At 37.7% G+C, this 23530-nt stretch overlaps 1 protein-coding gene across 14 annotated transcripts in view; it reads left to right on the top strand.

Annotated features, from left to right (window-relative positions):
- Adgrl3 (adhesion G protein-coupled receptor L3) overlaps positions 1-23530 on the top strand; it is a 482809-nt gene that overhangs the window by 66147 nt on the left and 393132 nt on the right. For all 14 annotated transcript variants that reach the window (XM_045130208.1, XM_045130203.1, XM_045130202.1 and 11 more), the window contains one exon: positions 7499-7712. In XM_045130208.1, the coding sequence (XP_044986143.1) occupies positions 7499-7712 (214 nt within the window). The remainder of the gene's footprint in view (positions 1-7498; positions 7713-23530) is intronic.

The raw sequence follows: 23530 nt of genomic DNA, 5'->3' as shown, positions 1-23530 counted from the left end.
CTGGGCCTCGCAGCTCTGCATTTACCACCTCGCTCTATCAGCTTCCTGCAGGATGTGGCTTAGGGCGATGCACCACGCCTTTTGAATACGCCAAAACCCGCTGGTCAGCCTGGCCTCCTCATTTTGTTTCTTACCTCCAGTATTTCATCATAAAATTGTAGGATTTTTTTTTCTTTAAAGGCAAGAATTGGTGCGCCAGAGCCTCCAGCCACCGCAATCAAGCTCTAGATGCGTGCACCGGCTGGGGCCATGTACCGCGTTGCCCACCTGCGACCCGGTGCCCGGGGCTTAAGTGGGGCCTGCACAGTCACAGCGTGGTCCTTAGGCGGTGCAGTCACTAAGCCATCTCCCCAGCCTTGTGGTTTGTTTTTTTTAATGCACACCAAATAAGTCCGCTGCTAGTATTCATTTAATTCCATTGTCTTCTCTCATTTTTAACTGCTATACAAATAGCCTTCTAAAATGCCTTTCTTCTCATTCTTATGACACTTTCTCTGGCATAATTGTTATTTGATAAGTACAGGAAACAAAATATAAGGGTGTAGCAAAGCAAACAGTAGAAAATGGAGAGTAATTACAAACATAGACCATTTTGCTGATTTTTTTTTTTTTTTTTTTTTTTTTACTTCACAACAAATTGAGCAGTTTGAAATTCCCGTCACCTGTGTGTGGAAGTTAGTCCGCAGCGACTGGGTTTTGACTGGGTCCTTGCACATGGGCAGGTGAGCGTGTCCTTCAACTGTTGTGTAAGAATTGAAAGTCCCGTTCCTCAGTGTGATAAGGAGTGGCTCAGCCATCCGGGGCTGGGCACATAGTGCCATTCTGGCTAGGTCTCTCTAGTGAGAAATGGACATGCCTCCTCGACTGCAGTCACCACTGATGCTCCAAGACCCGAGTCCACGTGTCTTTTATTGCTCTATATTTTAGTGGCTTCTCTAGTCCATGTCAGTTTGCTACTTCTCAGTTCTCGTCTTCCATATGTGCCGTATGTGGGTGCTGTCCTCACACCTGAACTTCCGTGTGTGTGAAAGTGAATCAAGCACGATACGTTGTAGCGCCCCCAACTCACTAATTCGCTGCGTGTGTTACTTCATTTACTGGTGGCCTTTTTACCCATTTAATCTTAGGTCTTTATAATATTTCCATCTTTGAACTACAACCTGAGGGTTAATGTCGGGGTTTCTGACAGCTGTGGTTGAGCTCCAGCAACAATCGTCTGACTCCTGATTTGGTCACCAGCTTTAAGGCTCCTGATTTCCCTTCTGTACTTGTCAAGCACACTAGTTCTCCAAAGGACACACAGGCGAGCGTCACAGCGCAGGCCGAAGGGTAGGAAGAGAGGCAAAGGAGAAGGAGCCAGACGAAGAAGAGATTTCAACGAGAGAGTGGCCGACAGCTCCCAAAAGAAGGAAACCATGAGAGCGACTCCTTGTTGGAGCAAGTGAGCAAGACCAGGGAGCACTTTTCTTTTCCTTCTTTTCTTGTCTTTCCTTTTTCTTTTTGATTATTTAGTATTTATTTTTACTTGCTTTCCTGACACTCCATGGTCAGAAGACAACGCAAGGTCAGGTGAACGGACTCTCAGGACTTCCTCGCGTGGCCTCTGTGCAGCGATGTGCTGGGTTTGGTTCACCTCTGCTCAGTCCCTAAGTAGCACGTGGGCGCAGCATCCCGCCAGGTGTTCCAGAGCGCACAGGCAGCGCCGTTCCATGTGTCTAGAGACCATGTTCTTTGTTAAAGCAGTCTTCATCGTGCGATCAAAGTGAGTCTACACGAAGACGTGTGTAGGACCTCTTTGCCTCTGTTTAATTTACCATTTCACAATGCTCAGGGTGATGTTATCCCAAAGATATAAGTACTAGGCAGTTTGACTGGCTGCCCTGCATTTGATTTTTTTTAATACTCTCCTTGCTTTTCAACTTCTCCTCTTGTAACCTGAGAATTTCTATTGATAACAATAACTCAATAAGAGATAAAGCACAAAAATGCCTTTATTTTTAATTTAAATTATTTTTTTCCTTTTGAATTGTGGTAGTTGGTGAAAAGTATTAGAAAGTTAAAAGAATTTCAGTGGTTAAGCCAATAATGTAATAGAGAAAATTCTAGGAATACATTCCTTTCAACAAAGCAGCCGTCATGTGTGGAGTACAGTTTGTCACTGGGTTACTGAAACAAATATTCTCAAGAAAGTTTTCAAAACTTTCCTCTGGAGTTCTGAAGAAAATAGTCTTTGGATAACTTTTGAGTCATGTTTAGAGCTCCAAAATAGAGATGCTAAGCAGAGCTGACTGCATCTATCTGATGTTTGGTTGTCAGCAATATTTGGGACAGGGAAGGCCCAGATTAAAGCTATGTCAATGTTTTGACAAAATTGACTGATTCAAGTCATCAGCCAAATTGTCCACTTACACAAACACTTTGACAGTCTGGTTTGCTTCTAAGTTGTTTCTTTGTTACATTAACTTCTTCTTCTTTTTTCTTTTAAACTTAATTGACTAGTTAAGTCAAAATAATATAATGAGATGAATACAGTGGTTGAAATCTTTTCAAAGTGATTTTTCTTAAATTGCTAGTCCAAGGTTAAAGAAACAAATTGTCTTATAACAAATGTGCAAAAATTACTATAAAACATTCTGGGACTTCTGGGTAAGATGGCTGCATAAGAGTCATGCCAATCCAGCCTAGGGAGAGATTTAAGCTAAGCCACAGCAAAACACATGCTTCATCTGAAAAAATGAAGGTGTGTAGGTTTTGACTGGCCACAGTGGAGAAGCAGGAGAGACTAAGAGCTATCAGAAAGGAGGTGGACCCAGATCAGATCTGCACAGATCCGCGAACCCACCCAGCGTCCAGCTACAGGAGCAGAGATCAAACAAGGGGATTTTCCAACCTCGTCAGATTCCTTGCAAAGTCAAAAAACTTGAAAGGAAGACAGTGGAGATCAGTTAAGGAGCCACTGAAAGAGGTGGGAGCAGCTGAGCAGGTCCAGTACAACTCCAGGCTGCCTGCTCTCTCCCATCCCCCAGCCAACTGCTCCTTGACCCTCCAGAGAAGCATTCAGCCCCTGGTGGGCAGAGCACCCAGCACAGCTGATCAGAAGCCAGATTCACAACACAACATGGAGGGAGGGATCAGGTTGGGCACTCAGCATTGGTGAGATTGGAAGCTACCCCAGAAAGGTAAAGAGGCTGACTGACAAAAAAAAAGCAGGTACACAGGCCTGCACCAAAAGTGCTAATCTCTCTTTCCATGTCAGGACAGATTATGGGTTACATATTGGTTGCCTTTACCATTCTCAATTAAGTTATATTTGGGGGATGAGTATTATTGTTGCCTTTGATGTTTTCAGATTCACAAGGCCTTTGTCTTTTTCTTCTGTCATTAATGGGGGCAGGGTCTGATTGAGACCCAGGCTGACCTGGAACCCATTTCAGGACAGCAATTTCAACCTCCCAGCTGACAGGGTTAAGGGTGTACAGCAACACACACCCTTAGGGATTTTGGCATTATAAGGTTTTCTATTTGTTTCAATCCCCACAGTTGCATACTCTGGGCTGATTTTTATTGAATGTGCATATTGCTCAGTTGAATTTTAGAATTTGCCAGTGAATTGCTCCACCCAACGCAGTACAATACTTGAACGGCAGGCAAATCCAGTGCCTAGGATTACTTCTGGGCTTGGATTGGAGTTCAAGAGCTGCACATGGCACCTTAAACTGCTACTCTGATAGCACATAAAGTTGGATTTCAAAGTCTAAGAGCACCACAGATAATTAGAAAACTGAAGCATCAAATCAAGTCAGGATGCAAAAATTGCCACATTATAATACAAGAAACTCAAAGAATCAAGACAATACAGTTCCACCAAAAGTTATAAATCTATCAGATATGACCCCCAAGGAGACTTGTTTAGATGAAACGCCTGACAAAGATATTTTTGTAAAGATTTTATCTATACTCAAAGAAATTAAAAAAAAAAAGGAATTAAAGAGGAAAACAAACTCCTGAAGGAATTCCAAGAGAACACAGGAAACTAGCTTAATGAAACAAGGAGGTCATTACAAGACATGAGTAAGGAAATAGAAATACTGAAAAAAAAGAACCCATGCAGAAATACTAGCACTGAAAAACACAGTCAGTCAAATAAAACTCTGTGGAAAGTATTACAAGTAGAATGGGTGAAGAAGAGAACAGAATACCTAAACTAGAAGATCACGTGGCATATCTAATACAATCCAACAAACAGAAAGACAAGCTAATAGGAAGTATGAATAGGAATTTCAAGATATCCATGACACTACAAAAAGATCAAACATAAGAATGTAGGGTATAGTAGAAGGAGAAGAATTTCAATCCAGAGGTATAGTAGGCATTTTCAATTAAATCGTAGAAGAAAATTTTCCCCAAACTTGAAAATAAATTCCAAAACAGATTTAGGAAGCTTTTAGAACACCAAACAGAAAAAATCTGGAAAGAAGCTCTCTTTGCCATGATATAATTAAACTGCTAAACATGCAAACCAAAGAAAAAAAATATTGAAAGCATTTATCGAGAACGCATTCTGATAACTGTAATTTTAAAGAACTTTTTTACAGCAACAGTAGATCTTTTAATCCATTTAAGGGGATCAAATCATGAAACTAGATTTAGTTATAGAAGCACATTTATTATTCAACCATGTCTTTATTTCAAAATTTAAATGAGGACAATGTCTTCATCCAGGAACACAGAATCTCTGTATTAGAAAATACTTAATATTTAGACAGCTAGCCAATTTTGAAGTGATAAACAAGTCCATTTTATTTTATTAGGAATAGAAATTCATTGCCTTGCTTTTGTGAGGATAGCCTGCCAAAATGTGCACCCAAACATAAACTTTAAAAATAGTATTACTGCTTACTTCTAATTTTGCTGTCATTTCAAAAACCAAATGAATATTTTATGTTTCAATAAAATGTTAAAATAGTCACAACTGTAGAATTTCTCCAATCTTTTTATTTCACATCTTTGCTTTCCCTCCCATCTTTTCTTATTACTTTTCTTATTACTTTTATGCGTAAAGTAAAGAAAAGAAACTGCATAATGGGTATTTTATATATATATTCACATTAGCGAGTTAACCACCCATCAATTTATTTTTTTTCATCAAATATGCTTCTCCAGGATGGATCCTCTTATGTAGAAATCCACTTATTCATAAGTTGGTAAACACTTCAGTTAGAATTTCAGCAATACCCTTTGTAAAGTAGACTTGTTGGATTTTTATGACAATTAAACATTTGACTTTCTTCCAATGTGGAGCTAATTATGTGCATAGAACTGGAAATGAAAAATGTTTAACTTGACAAGAAAAAAATTACAGTCATCTGGAGAGAAACTAAGTATATATGTTCAACAGATGTCTAAAATTAAATGACCGGACATGGGTGCGGAGGGGCGCCTCCTTAATCTTAGCACTCACGGTGCTCAGCAAGGAGAAGCATTATGAATTCAAGGGCAGCCTGGGCTTCAGAGAGGGTTTCCAACTGAGCCAGAGCCATAGTGAGACCCTGCTTCAAAACCACAAAATAAAATGAATAAAATAAAATAAAAGTAGAAAACATTTTATTTTTTACAAATGTAGATAAGAGATCTATAGTCTTCCTGTATTAAGAACTTTACCAGAATCTACCCGCATAAATTTGAACAAAATAAATTACAAAAATATAAAAAAGAAAAAAATTAAAATGCACTCAATTTTAAAAATAAAATAATTAATACAAAGGTATTATGCCATTCTATGTCTGCTGAATTGATAAAACTTAAAGAATTTGATTACCTTGAATTTTGAAAAGTGATATACTTACTATTAGTGGCCTGCACACTTTTTAAAACATCAGTTAATACAAACATTTCCAATATGTTTCCATTGATTCCTCAATTTCATTTTTAGAAATATAGCATAATAGTAGGATTGTTATATTTTAGCCAAGGTACACAGATGTGTTTATATACTTCATAACAATACTATGGTACAAATCACTGAGTGTCTTATATCCCCAGAAACAGACGGCAGAAATGTATAGTGTGTGTGTGTGTGTGTGTGTGTGTGTGTGTGTGTGTGTGTGCGTGTCTGTGTGTATTCCCATTGGAATGAAGGAACCAATATCAGGAAATGAGTTCACCAACATGATTTTAAATTGATATGTAAAATAAAAGGAATAAAACAATATATGTATAAGATGCAGTCAAATTTTCCTGAATAAATAAGAACACAACTGTGAATGCACCTCCAATATGTTTTTCTTTGTGTGGGAAATCCTCAAACAAAGTACCTCCTGAAGTGGATTACTTTAAGCGTATTTAAAAGACAAGAATAGTAAAAAAAAATTAGAAAGAAAGATCAAGGAAGTGCTGGGGAGATGGTACAGGGCGACAGGACTTGTTTGCAATGTCTGCCAGCCTGGATTCCATTCCACAGCCACATACATACAAAGCTAGATTCATCTGTAATAGCAGGGGTATGGACACATATGATAATATATGCAAATTAGTACATAAAAATAAAAAAAGGAAAGAAGAAACAGTGAAATTTATGTCAATAGTTTTGTGTAGATGATATTTTTATGTAATTTTTTCTGAGTGTTATTTTTTTTTTTTTCCCTGAAATAGAGTCTAGGTAGGTTTGTATCCTAGGTAGTCCTGAATTTCTGATTCTCCTGTCTCAGCCTTCTGAGTAGATGGTATAAGACACATGTTAACACTATTGCTGCCTTTTACATATGGTTTTTAACATACATTTTGGTAGAAAATATGGAATCTTTTTTCACTTAAGAAATGGAATTTTAGGGGCTGGAGAGATGGCTTAGCGATTCAGCGCTTACCTGTGAAGCCTAAGGACCCCAGTTTGAGGACCCATGTTAGCTAGATGCAACAAGGGGGCAAATGCATCTGGAGTTCATTTGCAGTGGCTGGAGGTCCTGTCATGCCCATTCTTTCTCTTTCTCTCTCTGTCTGTCTTTGCCTCTTTGTCTGTCACTCTTAAATAAATAAATAAATAAAAATAAAATAAAAAGAAATGGAATTTGATAGATTAGTTTTTAAAGAATTGTTACCGTTAGATTGGAAGGGAGGGGTTATAAATTAACTAAAGGGATAATTAATCATTTTTTTCAATATTTTGTTTATGTATTGGCAAGCAGAGGGAGAGAGAGAGATAGAGAGAGCATGGGCCCATCAGAGCCTCCGTCCACTATAAATGAACACCAGTTGCATGCTGCTACTTTGTGCATCTGGCTTATGTGGATACTGGGGAATTGAACCCTGGTCTTTGGGCATTCGAGGTAAGTGTCTTAACCACTTAGCCATCTATTCAGCCCTGAGAATTATTCACTTTTATGTAAAGTAACAAATTGTGTTTGTTTTATCTCTTGCACTATTTCACCCCAAATACTAGAAAAGCACATACATGTCCTACGTATTTAAAGGTAACGATGTCAACGCCTCTCTTCTCCTGTAGCTTTCAGCCGTGCCCCGATTCCCATGGCTGTGGTCCGCAGAGAGCTCTCCTGTGAAAGCTATCCCATAGAGCTCCGCTGTCCCGGGACAGACGTCATTATGATTGAAAGCGCCAACTACGGGAGGACGGATGACAAGATATGCGACTCCGATCCCGCTCAGATGGAGAACATCCGCTGCTATCTGCCAGACGCCTATAAGATTATGTCTCAGAGGTACGACCTTCCAGCCCTGTTCACCCCTCTCTCCCTTCAGGCCGCGTCTGTGTGAAACACTTCGCATGAGCAAGGTCAACTGGTGGCTGTTTTTGGAGAATTAGAAAAAGTTTCTCCGTATGGTTTCTACTCTAAAGAACCAAAATGTTAGTGTTGCAAATTGCCAAGTAACCCTTGGGAAATATCAATGTTTATTAAATTATGCTTCATAGTATCATCCCATAGTATCTCCATAGGTCTTATTTTTATAGAGTTCTATAAGAAGTAGGTTGATTTTGTGAATGATATATTCTTGAAAAACCTTCAAGTCAGAAAGTTCTCCCAAAATTGAAGTCTTTATTTGGAATTATTTTCTAATTATGTAGGAGAAAAGAAGTCAAAGCAAAATATGTAAACTTTAAAACTTTTAACCAAAATACAATTAAAGATTATTGATAAAAGACTAAGTGGCTTCAGAAACAATGGAAGAATATGTTAATTTGTTACATAGTATATTAAAATGAGCACTTTTAGTTATTTAAGTTTTTAACACATTGTAAAATATAAATGAGGTACCATGCAGTATCATTACAAAATGGAAAATATGTTTCAATCTGAAAAGATTGGCCAAAAGGATTCTATTCTACAGAAGGTTTAAACCATAATATTTTTTTTTGATAAATTAAATTGTACATTTCTCAAATACTTGCTATTACAATGCCTTTTCAGAAATCAGTGATCATTTTTGTAAGTCATGTCACTTACTTGTCCCAGAGTGATATTAAATAACTAGGCAATCAAGATTTTATTTAGTGAATTCAGTTCATGATTGAGTAATCTCACTTTTTCATAAGGATGATACTCATAAATTTCTTATAGTTCTGTTAAATAATTCTTAAAATATTTGGGAAGTTATAACATATGTAAAACCAGATGAACTAAAGACTAGGCCAAGTACAATCACACTCAGGATGACCAGTGTTCAATCCAGAGAACCAAATCAACCCACAAAGAATGAAAAAAGAAAGAAAGAAAAAAAAACCTACAAAATCAAATCAAATCAAAGTTCATCTTTGAGTGGCTTAAGAAAGGGTTCCTTGTTTTAACATTTTATCTTCTCTATAGTTAAAATTCTGGTAGGCAATTTTGCATATTATTAATAGACTAATAGTGTTAATGTCTTAGTTGTATAAATCACTTTTACATAAATTATTAATGCAAATTCAAAAATGGCAAGTGTTTGATATACAATCCATCTAATTTCCACTTGAAGGATAAAGAGCACATAGTCATATCATGTGTTTTGCTTTGTTTTTATTTCATTGATTTATTTGTAATGAGAGAGAGAGAGAGAGAGAGAGAGAGAGAGAGAGAGAGAGAGCACGCCAGGGCCTCTAGCCACTGAGAGAGAGAGAGCAGGAGAGAGAGAGAGAGGCACGTGCCAGGGCCTCTAGCCACTGCCAGTGAACTCCAGGTGCATGTGCCTCTTGTGCATCTGGCTTCTGTGGGTCCTGGAGAATCAAACCTGGGTCTGGGGCTTTTGGCTTCACAGGCAAATGCCTTAACTGCTAAGCTATTTCTGCAGTCCTGCTTTGTTGTAAAAAGTCAGTTTATGTTAAAGCTGGTGTTAATGGGACACATGATTTGGAAATTATGGATTTTGTCTAATATAAGTTTGGCTATACTTTATCGTACTCCTGTGTTGTTGTCTTTATAATAATGTCTAAATAATATATTATGTTTGATAGAATTTCAATCATTTACGTCAGTGCAATGTTTTCTCAGTAGATGTTTGTTTATGAGTAGAACAGTAACTTTTAAAAATTCATTTAGGCAATAGAATAGGATCCTGTAGAATCCTTTTTGGGTGATGTTGCGGAGGGTGTGGTTGTTTGTAATTATGTGTTTATTTGAACATAGCAGAAATACTAACTTCATTTGTTTTTGCCTCTCTGAAATTCTCATTGAAATTGTTGTAATGCCATCATTGATATTCTTAAGAGCATTCTAAATAATTGCTTAATCTCATACTTATGGTAAGCATAGTGGAAATGTACTGTCTGAACTTCACTGGATGTGTGCGCATCAATCTACAGGGTTCAGGGCTCGGGATGCTGGCCCGGTCCTTTAGGCTAAGTCTTTTCCAGATTCTTAACTAGGTCTTGTTAGTTGCTTAAATAACTGGGATTGTTTACCTTTGGACTTCTAAGTGTCTTTACACTTTTCCACAATAAATGTTCTTGAGTCTTGGAGAGAAAACAAAAGCAGTTCCTTGCTATCAGATGTTTGAGGTTCTCCGTGTTGCATGACAGTGACCAGTGATGGGTCACGTCAGTGACAACAGGGTAAGCAATGGTACTAACCACCCACTATGGCTTAAGTACATTATGCTAATAACATGCATAGCTTACGCAGATTAACATATTCAGGCTGAAATCAAAATGCAAAGTGACTTGTCCAAAGAGTATTTTAGAAAAATGAGATTTTTTTTTTTTAAGGTATGCTTTTAGAAAGAGACTCTTTCAGGTTGCATGTATTTTTAAGTATGTCTTGTGGGAGGATTATTACAAAGTTCACAATAGTTATTACTGTGTTCTTGCATAAACTTGTTAAAAAGTACAAAACCTTCCTAACTTCCTCCAGCTTAATATATTAGACAGTTATCACAGACAAGAAGTGACATGAATCATTATCATGTGAATGTTTGGGAAAATAGATAAATTAAGTTCGCTATTAACCTTTAACTTAAGGATTAAAAAAAAGAACTGGACTACACACTGTAAGTATACGGGGCTTGCTTCCCCCACCGTCTGCAGCAGGGGATCCCTTCTGCTAGCTGATGACTCAGAGATGCCGCCCTGACCCCATTCTTTTAGCATTTCCCTGACTTGAACCTGAGGATGCCACTCATCTCTGCAGCATGTGCAAGAACGCTACAGCGCACACACATCCATGCGCACATGTATGCACGGACACACACGCACACTCCCAGGCACCGACACACGCGTGTGCACATGCGCACACACACACACATGCACACGCACACGCACATGCACATGCACACACAAGACTGCACCTCCTGTCCTCAAACCCACGCTTGCCGGCGTCTGGGTGCCGCTGCCCAGCCCAGTGCGCACTTCCCACTCCCGACCTTCCTCCTGCTGAAGGATTAGCTCAAGTGCAGTACATTTCTACCCCCTCCTAGAAACGTCTAATATTACACACTGATGTCACATTCTTCCTTATCACACATGAACCTTGCATGAATCTGCATTTTCACACTGTTGGCTTTGTCTAAACTGTAGAATTCTAGAAGGCAGACTTCCTGTTACTTTTAACTAAAGCCAACTTTCACCTGTAAATGAATAAACACATATGCTGTGTGATTTATTCGTACTTACTTTAAAAAATAAAAGAAAAGAAAAACATCTTCTCTATGTTTTTACCCTGGTTTCTGTTTCTTTGTGATTTATATTTGCGTATTTTAGAATTTTTTTAAAAGATGTACATCACATACAGCTTTCGAAACTGGGTAAAAATAATTTTTTAAAAATTGCATAACTTGAAAAGTGTCACATGTGGGATTCAGTCTAGATTTCCTGTTGTCTTCAGCTCTTAACTAGAATATGTCAATTATGAACTCGGTCATCTGTTGAAAGTGCATAACACTAAGCTAGCAACGACAATCCCTGGACTTGATGGAGGAGTAAGTCAGGCGTGGTCCTGCCCACAAAACGATCTTCGATTTCAAAAGCAACCAGCCATGTCATTTGTTCAACATTTTATTTTCGTCTCATTTACATTTGCCAAGGAGATCCAAAGAGGGATTTCTCGCAGGTAGATGCATAAGAGAGTGCATCACTGGGGCGGCCGGGCCATAGCTGTTCCGCTTACACAGAGGCCTCTGAGAGCAGGTCCCTGCAGGAGAGAAGAGTTCCTTCCTTCCGGAGCCCTTCCCGGGCCTTCGCTGTGCCAGCGTCATGATTTATGGGTGATCTGACTGAGTGCCTACCAAGTTCCCTTTGCTGAACCCTCAAGCAAATGAGGGGTACCTGTGATCGACATGGCACTAAGGTGTCGTGGTACTACCAGGCAATCCACTAGGGTAATAAATAAGCGTATTTATTTATGCATTCTGTGTGCCTTAGAGTCCTTGCTCTAAAATGGGCTTCAGTTTTCTGTAAATGGGAAAAAAAATTTGAATATCACTTATAGTGATATCCTTCTGCTTCCATTTTAGCACTTACTATAGCATATATGACATAGGAACCTCGCTTTGCATACAATTGACATATATGTATATGTGTGTGTGTGTATATATATATATATATATATATGTATGTTGCAAAAGCACTTGTGAACAGGCATATATTTGTGTGTGTGTATATATATATGTATATATATGTGTGTGTGTGTGTGTGTGTATAAGCATATATGTTCATGTTTGTATTAATATGTAATTTCTATTTTCACTTCTTTTCATATGTGGGTGTGGCCTCTTGCCACTGCAAACTAACTCAAGATATATGCACCAGTTTTTGTTGTTGTTGTTGTTGTTGTTTTGCATCTAGTTTCACATGGATATTGAGGAATCTAACCCAAGTCGACTGGTCTCGAAATCAAGTACGATTAGTGCCTGTGCCATCTCCTCAGCCCTACGTGGGTAATTTCGTGGATATGTCGCACATATACAGAAATCGGTGCGCAGTAGTTGCATACAGCTCAGTCAAGTTTGCAAGCCGTCCACGTGATTAAATAGCAGATGAGGACGCAGAAAATTCTAAGCACCCGAGGACATCCCCACTTTGTCCACCATTAACCACACCACTCTCCAAGGGAGCCTCTCTTCCCTCTTTTGACAAATTAATTTTGCTCATTTATAAATACAGTGCCTAGTTTAATCTTGTGTGTACTTGGGCCTGGCTTCTCTCAGTCACTGCATTCATTGTCTTACGGTGTTGCTGAAGGTCTCGATGTACCTTATGTCTCAGTCATTTTATGTGGATAATAAGTTTTTAATACATATATCATAGGGAACAGCCTTCCTAGGGAATCAGTTTCAGTATATTGATGTCACTGTAATTAGGTTCTCCAGGCCACTCACTGACCATCTCTACCCGTTACCTCACATGTATCATCATTCAGCTCCTTTCTGTTTATATATTTATCATCAGTGCACAACTTTCAGTGAAAAACTCATTTATTTAAATCAAGATAAATTTAATGAACCTTTTCGTAAGGACACTAAAGGGAACTTTTATCAGAGTTTCCTTGCAGGCACGAACGTGCCACTGGCGTTTGGAATCTCTGCGAATCAAATATGACTTTACATTTAAAACTTGTTTCCTTAGGGGTTTTTAGCAAACGTAAAACTTATTTGCATAAAGCAAGAATATTTTTTTCTAAACATAAGAGATACACGTTTTCATTGGTTTTAGGATATTTAAGAGTAATATTACATTTTTGAAATACTCTAATTCCATAAGGAACATGCAACAAAAAGACAGAGCCCGGGAGATTTGCGTCTCACCTTTGGAGAAGTTATATTTCAGTTTCCATCAGAGCACAGCAGGGTATGTTGCAGCTTCCTAAGAGATTTTTATTGCAGTTGTAAGTCACTGCTGGCGAAGTTAAGGAGTCCTCAGCAACAATAGAACAGGAGACAGAGGCAGGGTTTTGTGAACACACCTAGCAAGTGCCCCACAGAGACTGTACGCCTGCATGCATTTCCCACCCACCTCCTCTCCACGGTGACAGGTCCATTCAACTGAGCATTACATTTCTCTTACAGGCTACAGGCACAGAGCAAGTTCTCATGCGACGGATTATTATTTTTTTTTTCTTTTGATTCCAATACTTTTCAACTATAGATAAAAATAGAGCTTCCAATCTATAATTCATTGTGTTGATATGTGCATTCATGATGATTTTAAAGAAATAAAAAGGAAAGAAGAGATGGTAACTCCAATTGTTAAAGCTTAATATACAGAACATGGGCAAAATGGGACTGTTCTTATCTGGAACGAATTTACTTATGTTTTCCAATATTTTTAGCCAGTTCTGATGAAGAGAACACATTTTGATCAGTCAACCTACTTGCGTTCAAGTATGCTTACTATTAATTTAAATTACATGACATATGTTATACATGTGTAGTACTAACCTATTTTGAAGGACTGTATCAGTCTTTCGCTGATATTTTTCTAAACAAATAAATGTGGGTCAAATGCTATTTATAAGTAGGTATATTATTGTTGCTGTCAGGTTCACAGCTTATGGGAAAAAGGTTTATTTTGGCTTACAGGCTCGAGGGGAATCGCCATGATGGCAGGGGAAAGCAATGGCATGAGCAGAGGGTGGACATCACCCCTGGACAACATAAGGTAGACAATAGGAGCAGGAGTATGTGTCAGGTACTGGCAAGGGGGAGCTGGCTCTAACACCCATAAGCCCGCCCCCAACAATACACTGCCTCCAGGAGGTGTTAATTCCCAAATCAGTTCAGCTTCCATTTTTAAATTTTTTTGGTTTATTTTTATTTATTTATTTGAGCGTGACAGACAGAGAAAGAGGCAGAGAGAGAGAGAGAATGGGTGCGCCAGGGCTTCCAGCCACTGCAGATGAATTCCAGATGTGAACACCCCCTTGTGCTAATGTGGGTCCTGGGGAATCGAGACTCGAACCGGGGTCCTTAGGCTTTACAGGCAATCACTTAACCTCTAAGCCATCTCTCCAGCCCCCAGCTTCCATTTTTTAAGTATTCTATCTTTATTTATATATTTGAGAGAGAAGAGAAGAGGTAGGTAGAGAGAGGAGAGACAGAATAGACTCCACAGGCATCAAGCCACTGAAAACAAACCCCAGACACATGCGCCACCTTGTACATCTGGCTTATGTGTGTTCTGGGGAATTGAACCAGGGTCCTTTGGCTTTGCAGGCAATCACCTTAACTGCTAAGCCATCTCTCTAGCCCTCACTTTCCATTTTAAATAGGATTCCATTGTGCAGTGACAGAATGCAAAAATTGTTCAGTGGCTGTTTCTTGACATTCTTTTCTAAAACTATTTATTTATTTGCAAGGAGGGAAGGAGAGAGAGAAGAAGAGAGAGAAAATATGGATGCGCCATGACCTCTTGCTGCTTCTCACAAATGCCACATGCATATGCCATTTTGTGCATCTGGCTATGCATAGGTACTTGGGAATCAAACCCAACTAGAAGGCTTTGTGAGCAAACACTTTAACCGTTGAGTCATCTCCCCATCCCTGTTTCATGATATTCTGAATTATGCAGAGATGGGTTTCATTTGGTAGAGTTCATGAAAACTGTGGTGCATGTAGCCATTAATTAATGTAATGCCAGGGACCTGAGGAGACGGTTCAGCAATTAAAAGTATTATCTCGGCAAGCGTGAGGTTCTGAGTTCAATTCCCAGCGCCAGCAGAAAGCCTGGATGCTTGTTGCGCATACTTCCTTATGATCCTTGCACTGAGGGGCTGACACAAGACCCTCAGGACGACATGTCCACAGTCTAAAAGCAAAACAAACAATGACCAGCAACTAATTCAAGCTCAGTGAGCAACTCTGCTTCAGGGAAGAAGGCCAAAACAAAAGGAATGAAGACAGCTGATAACTTCCTGTAGCCTTTGAACACATGTGCATGGGGTGTGCATATCTGCCAACATGCATGTGTGCACCACACACGTGCACACACATAAAAACAAATGTGTACTGCACACACACACACACACATGCACGCACACACAAAACAGGACTGAATTAACTAATGTGCCCCCTGACAAATTCTGCAAAAGAAAACTAAAATAAAGTGATTTCTGTAGTGACAGTAGTTATACTAGGTTCATCTTGAAACTGTTCATACTTCAATTTTATATATATATATATATATATATATATATATATATCCAAATATTTCTTCTTTTTAAAAAAAATCACACATAGTTAATTTAACAGTGCAGTTATACTTTAAACCTTCATCATTTTATACAGTCTTTTGGTAACCAAGCCAACTCATATCACTTGAGATACTAAAGTATTTGGAAGAAGTTTCCAAGAAAGAATAACGAAAGTAAACGATTCTGAATGTTAGAAGACATGGGATAATCATAATTATCTCAAAGATCTGCTATGTGTGGATAATCCGGCTCTCTGGTTCTGTAAGCCTGCAGTTTTGGCTCCAGTGCTGGCCTGGATGTTCTGATGTCATCTGTTCAGAGACAGGACTGAGGCTGAGGCTGAGGCTTTGTTTCATGTCATACAAATGTCATTGTCTATGAATCAGACAATGTTATAAGAATTTAGTATGAATATAACTCATTTAATCCCTGTTTCAGTCCTGTGAGCTGTACTGTTATTCCTTCATGGCCCATGGCTGTTTTCACTTCAGCAATGAAAGGATTAAAGGGTGAATGGGTGAGGGATTATCTTCCAAAATACCCAAATACCATGGTAGACATGCAGGATAACACTGGTCATAGAGCTTAAAATTTCACAATGATTACTATAATTTATTGTTTTGTGACTTTTGTTAGAAATATGCATTTTGGGGGGGCTGAAGAGACGGCTTAGAGGTTAAGCTCTTGCCTGTGAAGCCTAAGGACCCCGGTTCGAGGCTCAGTTCCTTAGTACCCATGTAAACCAGGTACACAAGATGGCACATGCATCTGGAGTTCTTTCGCAGTGGCTGGAGGCCCTGATGTGCCCATTCATTCTCTCTCTCTCTCTTTCTTTCCCTATTTCTCTGTCTGTAGCTCTCAAGTAAATAAATGAAAACAAGCGAAATGTTTAAAATGTATTTTTTAAATGAGAAAGACTAAACCAGGAAATAGATATTAACCAGCATCTGCTTCTGAACAAACAAGGACTCATGCCCGCACTGCTAGAAGACGGTCCTCACATTTGTGATGTGCAAGGTGCGCTGTGTATCATACTAACACATGCAGCGTTTACCTTCTGTCTCAGGAGAAGTTTCGAGATGGAAACACTCAGGAACTCTTACAATAAAGCTTTCTTCATTAAAAAAAAACTATCAAAAATCCTTTGTTGATATTTCTAATATTTGAAATTTTAAATGGACAATTATCTATAGGAATGTTTGAGTAAAAATAAATTTATTACTGATAATGGGGGATAATTTTGAGTCTTGGATGACATGAACATAAAGAAAATATCACTTTGTGTGTAAACTTTGGAACTGTGGTTCTATGAGTCAGGAATTACTTGGGATAAGGGCTTTAAAGTATTAATGGGAAGATGTATCACACTGATTCAATGAAATAAATGTAAGAAATAATATTAGATAGTTACTAATGCATTATATTAATGAGACTTTAGGCAATACATTTTCATCAGCCCAACTTTTGCTATTAGTTCTAAAAATAAATTTATAACTCTGTGTCACACGATAATACATAATTGTTTTATTGCAAAATTGATATTTTTTAGTTAGTGTTAAGCTGATTTTTTTTCTCTATAAGCGCTCATATTATTTTGAAATGTTAAATTTAAATTCAAAAATGGCCTTTCTCACAACTTTAATTGGCTCATTGTTTCCTTTCTCTATAAATGTAGTGTGAATGTTTGTTTGTGTATGCATTTGCATGTGTGTACGGCGTGTGCGCACTTACAGGTGTAGAGCAGCACAGTTCACACCAGGCGCAGGCAAGAGGACAGCCTCCAGGCATCCGGTGTCTGCCTTGTGTCCTTTGAGATGGCACCTGTCTTGTTTGCCTCTGGGGAAATCAGGGTTCTCCTGACTCATCTCACATCGCCTTAGGCACATCAGGGACTGCAGACACGTGGGCATCTGCTTCTGGCTGTAAGGAGTTCTGGGGACCCAAACGCCAGCTGTCAGGTTTCACAGCAAGAGGTTTGAACCAGTGAGTCATCTCCCCAGCCCCCACTGTTTCTTTATTAAGAATGTTTTTGGGGTTGGAGAAGTGATTCAGTAGTCAACAGCAGTTCCCGTGCAAGCATGGGGAGTGCGGAGGCCTGAGCGGCTGCTTGAGTGTACACCCGGAACCCCGCAAACAGCTCGGCCTGGCCATGCCCAGTGCCTACAGAGGGAAACCTGAGAATTGCCAAGGCTCGTGAATTAAAAAAAAAAAAAGGCAAGCTCTGGGATCATTAGAGACTAAGGGTCAAGTAAGAACAGGTGAAACAAAAGGAAATTGGGTTAATTGATACTATTTCTGTTAAGTTAGATATTTACATTATCACTGTAGATCACTTATATATTACATGTATAGCGTGTTTACTTGTCATTAGAAATATGTAAGAGTAAAAGCAAAGTGTGTTTTTTAACCCATATGTGCTGTGTGAGTATATAAATATGTATGTGTTTGTGTTTTGGCTCAAAAAAACTTGAGGTCTTTCCAAAAATGTCTGTACTCCTAATTACTAGTACTATCGATCTCTGAAAATAAACATTTGGAGCTATTTCTTGGACCTCTCAGTGTTATCTAGGAAGTAATGCTTGGCAGAGAATGTAAGTCAACAGGAATATTGCAATACAGAAGACCAAAAATCTTAACACATAATAAAACACTAGGAAAAGATAGCTGTTACATATAAAAAAGTGAGAACACATTTTTGTTGGTTCAGAGGAAAGTAAGTAGCAATTTAACTGAAGAAATGTTTTCATCTAAGTAAAGATTTTGTTGATTATGTAGGACCTCTTTGATCCTAGGCTCTAAATTGATCTCTTAAACAACTTAATATATTTTTATATTGCATATTAATATACTCCTAGAGAATTTTAGAAATATGAATTTATTTAGCAAATGTGATTGTCCTATTGTTATATGAAAGATTAATGATTGTGGCTTACCAATTTGAGCATATATTAAAAGTAATGTTAATTATTATCTCTTGATTTACTGACTGTGAGGCTACTATTTGTTTTTTGATAATAGTACTTCAGTTTAGAATTATACTCATGAAGTTGAGTAAAGCCTAAGTGGGTGCCATGCCTTTGGGAGTCACTGTTAGATATGATTCACGTGTTTCTGAGAAATATTATAACTTCCTAATTGTAAATTTATTTAGATACTCATTTTGATTTTCTTTCTCTTCTCAAAAGTCCAAGCATCTATATGTGTAACATTATGCAGTGTAAAATTGCCTGTGACCAGTTTCATCCATTTTAACTTCCTCTCTGTACAGAACCTGGAAGTGCGTAATCTAAAACAACCTCTCTTTGCATAAGGTAGACAGGATTCTGAATTACTTTTCCTGTTTGATAGAGGAAAACAGTCCTTTAAATTATTTCATGGTCAACTATTTCTTTCAATATGCATCCCCTGTTGTAGAATTAAAAATACTATTACAAGTAACACTGTGCTGTGTAATTTGTTAATGATGCTAAGGAAGTGGAGTGGTGAAGGTCTTAGCGATGCTGGGGCAGAATATGGGCTTCCTCCACTGTGACAAGCAATTCTGTCCCAATGTAATTTGTCAAGCAGAATGACAAGATTATTTTAACACACACACACACGCGCACATGTATGTATATATTTGCATATGTGTATGTTCTGTAATAGTGTATGATTTTATAGTTATGTAGCTGATATATATTTCAGCGACAAGTGACAAATGGATATTTCTACATGAATTTTACTTCATGGTTCCTTTTTGTCATTATGCTTGTGTGTGTGTGTGTGTGTGTGTGTGTGTGTGTGTGTGTGTGTGTGTAACATCTTGAAGGGACATTTTGTTTTGCTCATTGAAGTAAACATTATCCTTAGGGCACCAGTTGGTAAAGAACATACTTTTGGACTGTTGCCATGTATGTGTTCATAATCATACACTTATAAATGGGAGCATGATCTATTCAAGTTCATAGAGTATTCTTTATATTGTATGATTCTTAGATAACATTAATGAAATTTTATTTAACTAATGATTCTTGATTTTAGTAAATATATTTAAAAGCATATGAACATATTTTCATATTTATTAATAGATTTTGCTGATGGCATTGAATTTGGAACCATATAAATGGTAGGGGATCCCTCTACTATTGGCCTATATTCCTGCCTGTGTTATTTTATTATTATGTTTGTAAACCACACTGGTCTCAAACTTCAGGCAATCTTAAGATTGGCGAGATAAAACTAGTCAGCAGGTTTATTGCAATGCAAGGAAGAAAATACTCTTCAGAATACAAGATCATACCACCACACCTGGTATAGATATACATTTTGGTATTTTCAGAATGGCAAAGTAGACATAATTATTTTGCTTTACTGATTATAGAAATTTTTCTTATAGAGGAAAATAATGAAAGAAGAGTAATTATAATTCCATACTATTATTCCAAATTTGAATATATTTCTTAAGTATTTTGTTTTGAAAGAAAAAATGTAAACAAAGTGTATTTTTATCTGTTTTCAAAATTTAAAAATGTGTAGTTTTAACTTTGTTTCCTGAGTATCAGGAAAATGAATTAGAAGTATACTATAAGTGGCTATATAGAGATTACATTAAAAGGTCTCTTAGAGCTCAAACATTATCTTAGTTTCAGGAGGATATTTGGAAAACCCCACCCAGTCTTCAGATATTCATGCTCCCTAGGCTCTGAACACATAGGTGCTTTGAAGTCTTCGTAACAGGGTAGTTAGAAATCTAAGCACCGTGTTCTGGAACACTCCATCTCTCTGAGCAATGTAGCAATGAAACACTGCTCTGCAAAACTCATGAAAAGGTAAGAAATGTTTGTGTTTGCTAAAGTGACTTGTGACGACTAAGATATTTAGCTTTTCATGACAATCCATGGCTGAAGCAGAGCTGTCACCTGGACTTTGATAATACTGTTTTGTCTGCGTAGTTCAGCACAGAAGAGGGAAGGACCCCTACTGCAAGGGGCGGTATCTCCATCATCATCATCATTTCTTCATCTCCTCAGTATTCGGAAAATATAATGAACACACACTGATAAGTTGTTATCTTGTTCTTTTTGGAAATGAGGAAATCCCTAAAGCACATGAAGCTTAACTTCCAACATCAGGAAGGTTTTCCTTTGGGAAACTTTTCTGAAATTCTCCTCTCTCTAGGCTGACTTTTGTACTACGCGCTGTTTCTCTCTGCTTCTGACTGATCTCCTTTCTTTATAATCACAGATTACAATGCAATCACTTTCTTAGTCTAGAACTATCATCTTGCTGAATTTCTCTCTCTCACTCACTCTCTCTATTACTCTTCTCTTGCATTAGTGGCCATGAGCACCAAGGAGAAGGGCCCTGTGCCTGCTTTATAAGTACCATTTAACTGAGCTGCATCCCTAGGATTTACTCTTGCTGGATTCCAATTTTCAATGCTTGTTTCATAAATGTAGTCAAAATGTATGTGAACAATTCCCAAAAATGATCCTTTCAGTTTCCCTTCAAGTTGCAAACAGAAACCCCTTGCTTTGCTTATTTTAAAAATCCTGCCAAAATGGTCCTTTTCAATTTTATTCTACCAATATTTGAAAACTGTGCAATGTGGCTTCATTTATAATATCCATAAAACATTACATAACATGTATTTATTTTTTCACTTTATTAAACATTTTAAAAATATGAATAATCACTCTTTCAGTGGAGTCAAGCTATTAATTTCCTGTGTAGAGTACAATGGAACCATAATGTGGAGGACAATGTTTGTACATATTTAATACTAAGATCATGTAACCCAAGCAACCAACACTAGAAGTGCATTTCCACTTTCTCTACACTTTTGTCTGCCAAGATGACTTTACAAAACCATCTATTTATGTGCAAAGATGCATAAACATTTATAAATTGTTGTTTTCCCTCCTTCTTTTTGCCAGTGGCAAACAAGACAGGACTTTCAGTATTCCACTATGGTCAGTCCCTTGCAGAATGCAGAAGAATTATTTTTAAAACTTTTAAAAAGTGCATGGAGAAATAGAAATGAATCTGCTTCTTTCTTACATGAATGGAAATGTTGATTCTATACTGTATAAACACACATACTCCTGATTTCTAAGATCCTCATGTCTTCAAATTTTGTGAATGCTTAGAATAAACAAGCCATGTACAGAAATTTTTTTCTTTCATGATGATCAAGCCTAAGTTATTACATTATATATCTGATAAAAATTTTCAGTTTAAAGTGATGTAAACATCTACTTAAAAAGACATAAAAGTTGGGGCTGGAGAGATTGCTTAGTGGTTAAGGCTCCATCCCTCAGCACCCACGTAAGCCAGATGCTCAAGAGGACACATACATCTGGACTTCATTTGTAGTGGCTAGAGGCCCTGGCATGCTCATCCTCTCTTCCTCTTTCTCTCTATCTGCCTCTTTCTCTGTTTTTCACTCTCAAATAAACAAAAATAAATTTAAAAAAAAAAAATCAAAGTTGAATAAGGACTGGCTGGAAAGAAGGTTTTCAGTGAAAGGGAGATAGGAAAAAGTATATTGGGAGGAGATTATGACCAAGATCCCTCTACACACAATATGTTTCTAGGATATATATCTATATCTAATCTATATCTATCTAAATGTATATATATGAAAGTTTAAAAGATCAAAAGTCCCTCTCTCCCAATGACTGACTTCTGCTCTCACAGTGTGTAACCCACCACAGCAGCAACCCCAGAGTTGGGCCCTCAGTGGATCAGGGACAGGGAGGAGGGAAATGATGATGCCAACACATGATGTGTCTATAGAAAGCATATTCTTAATAAAAAAAAAATGCAATGTTTAAAATGGAAAACAAAAAGACAGGTTGATAGATCTGAATTTTTTTTAGATTTCTTGATGTGAGCATCAGGGCGTGGTGGCACACACCTTTAATCGAGCACTCAGGAAGCAGAGGAAGGAGGATCACTATAAGTCTGAGGCCACCCTGAAACTACATAATGAATTCCAGGTCAGCCTGGACTAGAGTAAGATTGTACCTCAAAAAAGAGGCAAAATATAAGATATATATAATTTTAAACTATTTTTTCTATATTTTCACTTTTGCAAATTAATAAACAGAAAAAAAAATCCTCAGTGTAAAAATGGGCAAAAATACAGGTTTCTACTCCTTATTACCAAAATACAAACCACACAATATATATTTCTCTAAAACAAGGTTAGCAGCAGACCCATCTTTAACAATGTCATCTATTTTAATGCTATAGATGTCTGGCTATAAAAAGAACTATACATACTTACATCCTTCCAGTGAAAATAAAGCTATCAGTAGGAAAGTTAAAAAAAAAAAAAAAAACCTCAAAATAAGTAAACTAATGGAAATTCATCCCTGTGACATTGCAAGGGTTATGTGGTCAGCTGCATTTAAAAAACTCAGCAGGCTAAATTGCAGAATATAAAGTTTTAAATCCCAAGAGAAGGGGTTAAAATATATGCAAAGTTTGCTTCTGGTGAAAAGTGATAACATTTACTTCTGTGAAGAAATGCCTCCTCATCCACTGAGCTGAGAGTTCAGAAAACGTCAGCATTCGTTCCCATGTAACACTGATAATTTTCTACTCAGATGGTCACTTCCTAGGTTAAAAGACCACAAAAGTAAATGGGATTAAAATATTCCTTTGTTCAATCCCGGGCTCAGTCAGGTGGATGCCAGAATTATTTTAGTAATTTTGGGGATTAAAAATTCATGTTCTTTCAACAGTGTCAGAAAGAAACAATGGGCAATGAATAATAACCTTATTCAAAACAACCAAAGCAAAATCTCCCACTTCGAACATTCCCCCAATTTTCTTGTTATTGACATCTCAAACGCAATTCAGTACCTCCAGCCTCCCCAGTCTCAGAAATTCAGAATTTCAGAATCTGTGATGGCCCTGTAAAAGTCTATGCCCAAAAC

This window comes from Jaculus jaculus, chromosome 11 (assembly GCF_020740685.1).
Source record: "Jaculus jaculus isolate mJacJac1 chromosome 11, mJacJac1.mat.Y.cur, whole genome shotgun sequence".
Taxonomy (NCBI): Eukaryota; Metazoa; Chordata; class Mammalia; order Rodentia; family Dipodidae; genus Jaculus; species Jaculus jaculus.
Note: the sequence above shows the minus strand (reverse complement) of the source record. Positions and strands in the feature narration are given on the sequence as shown.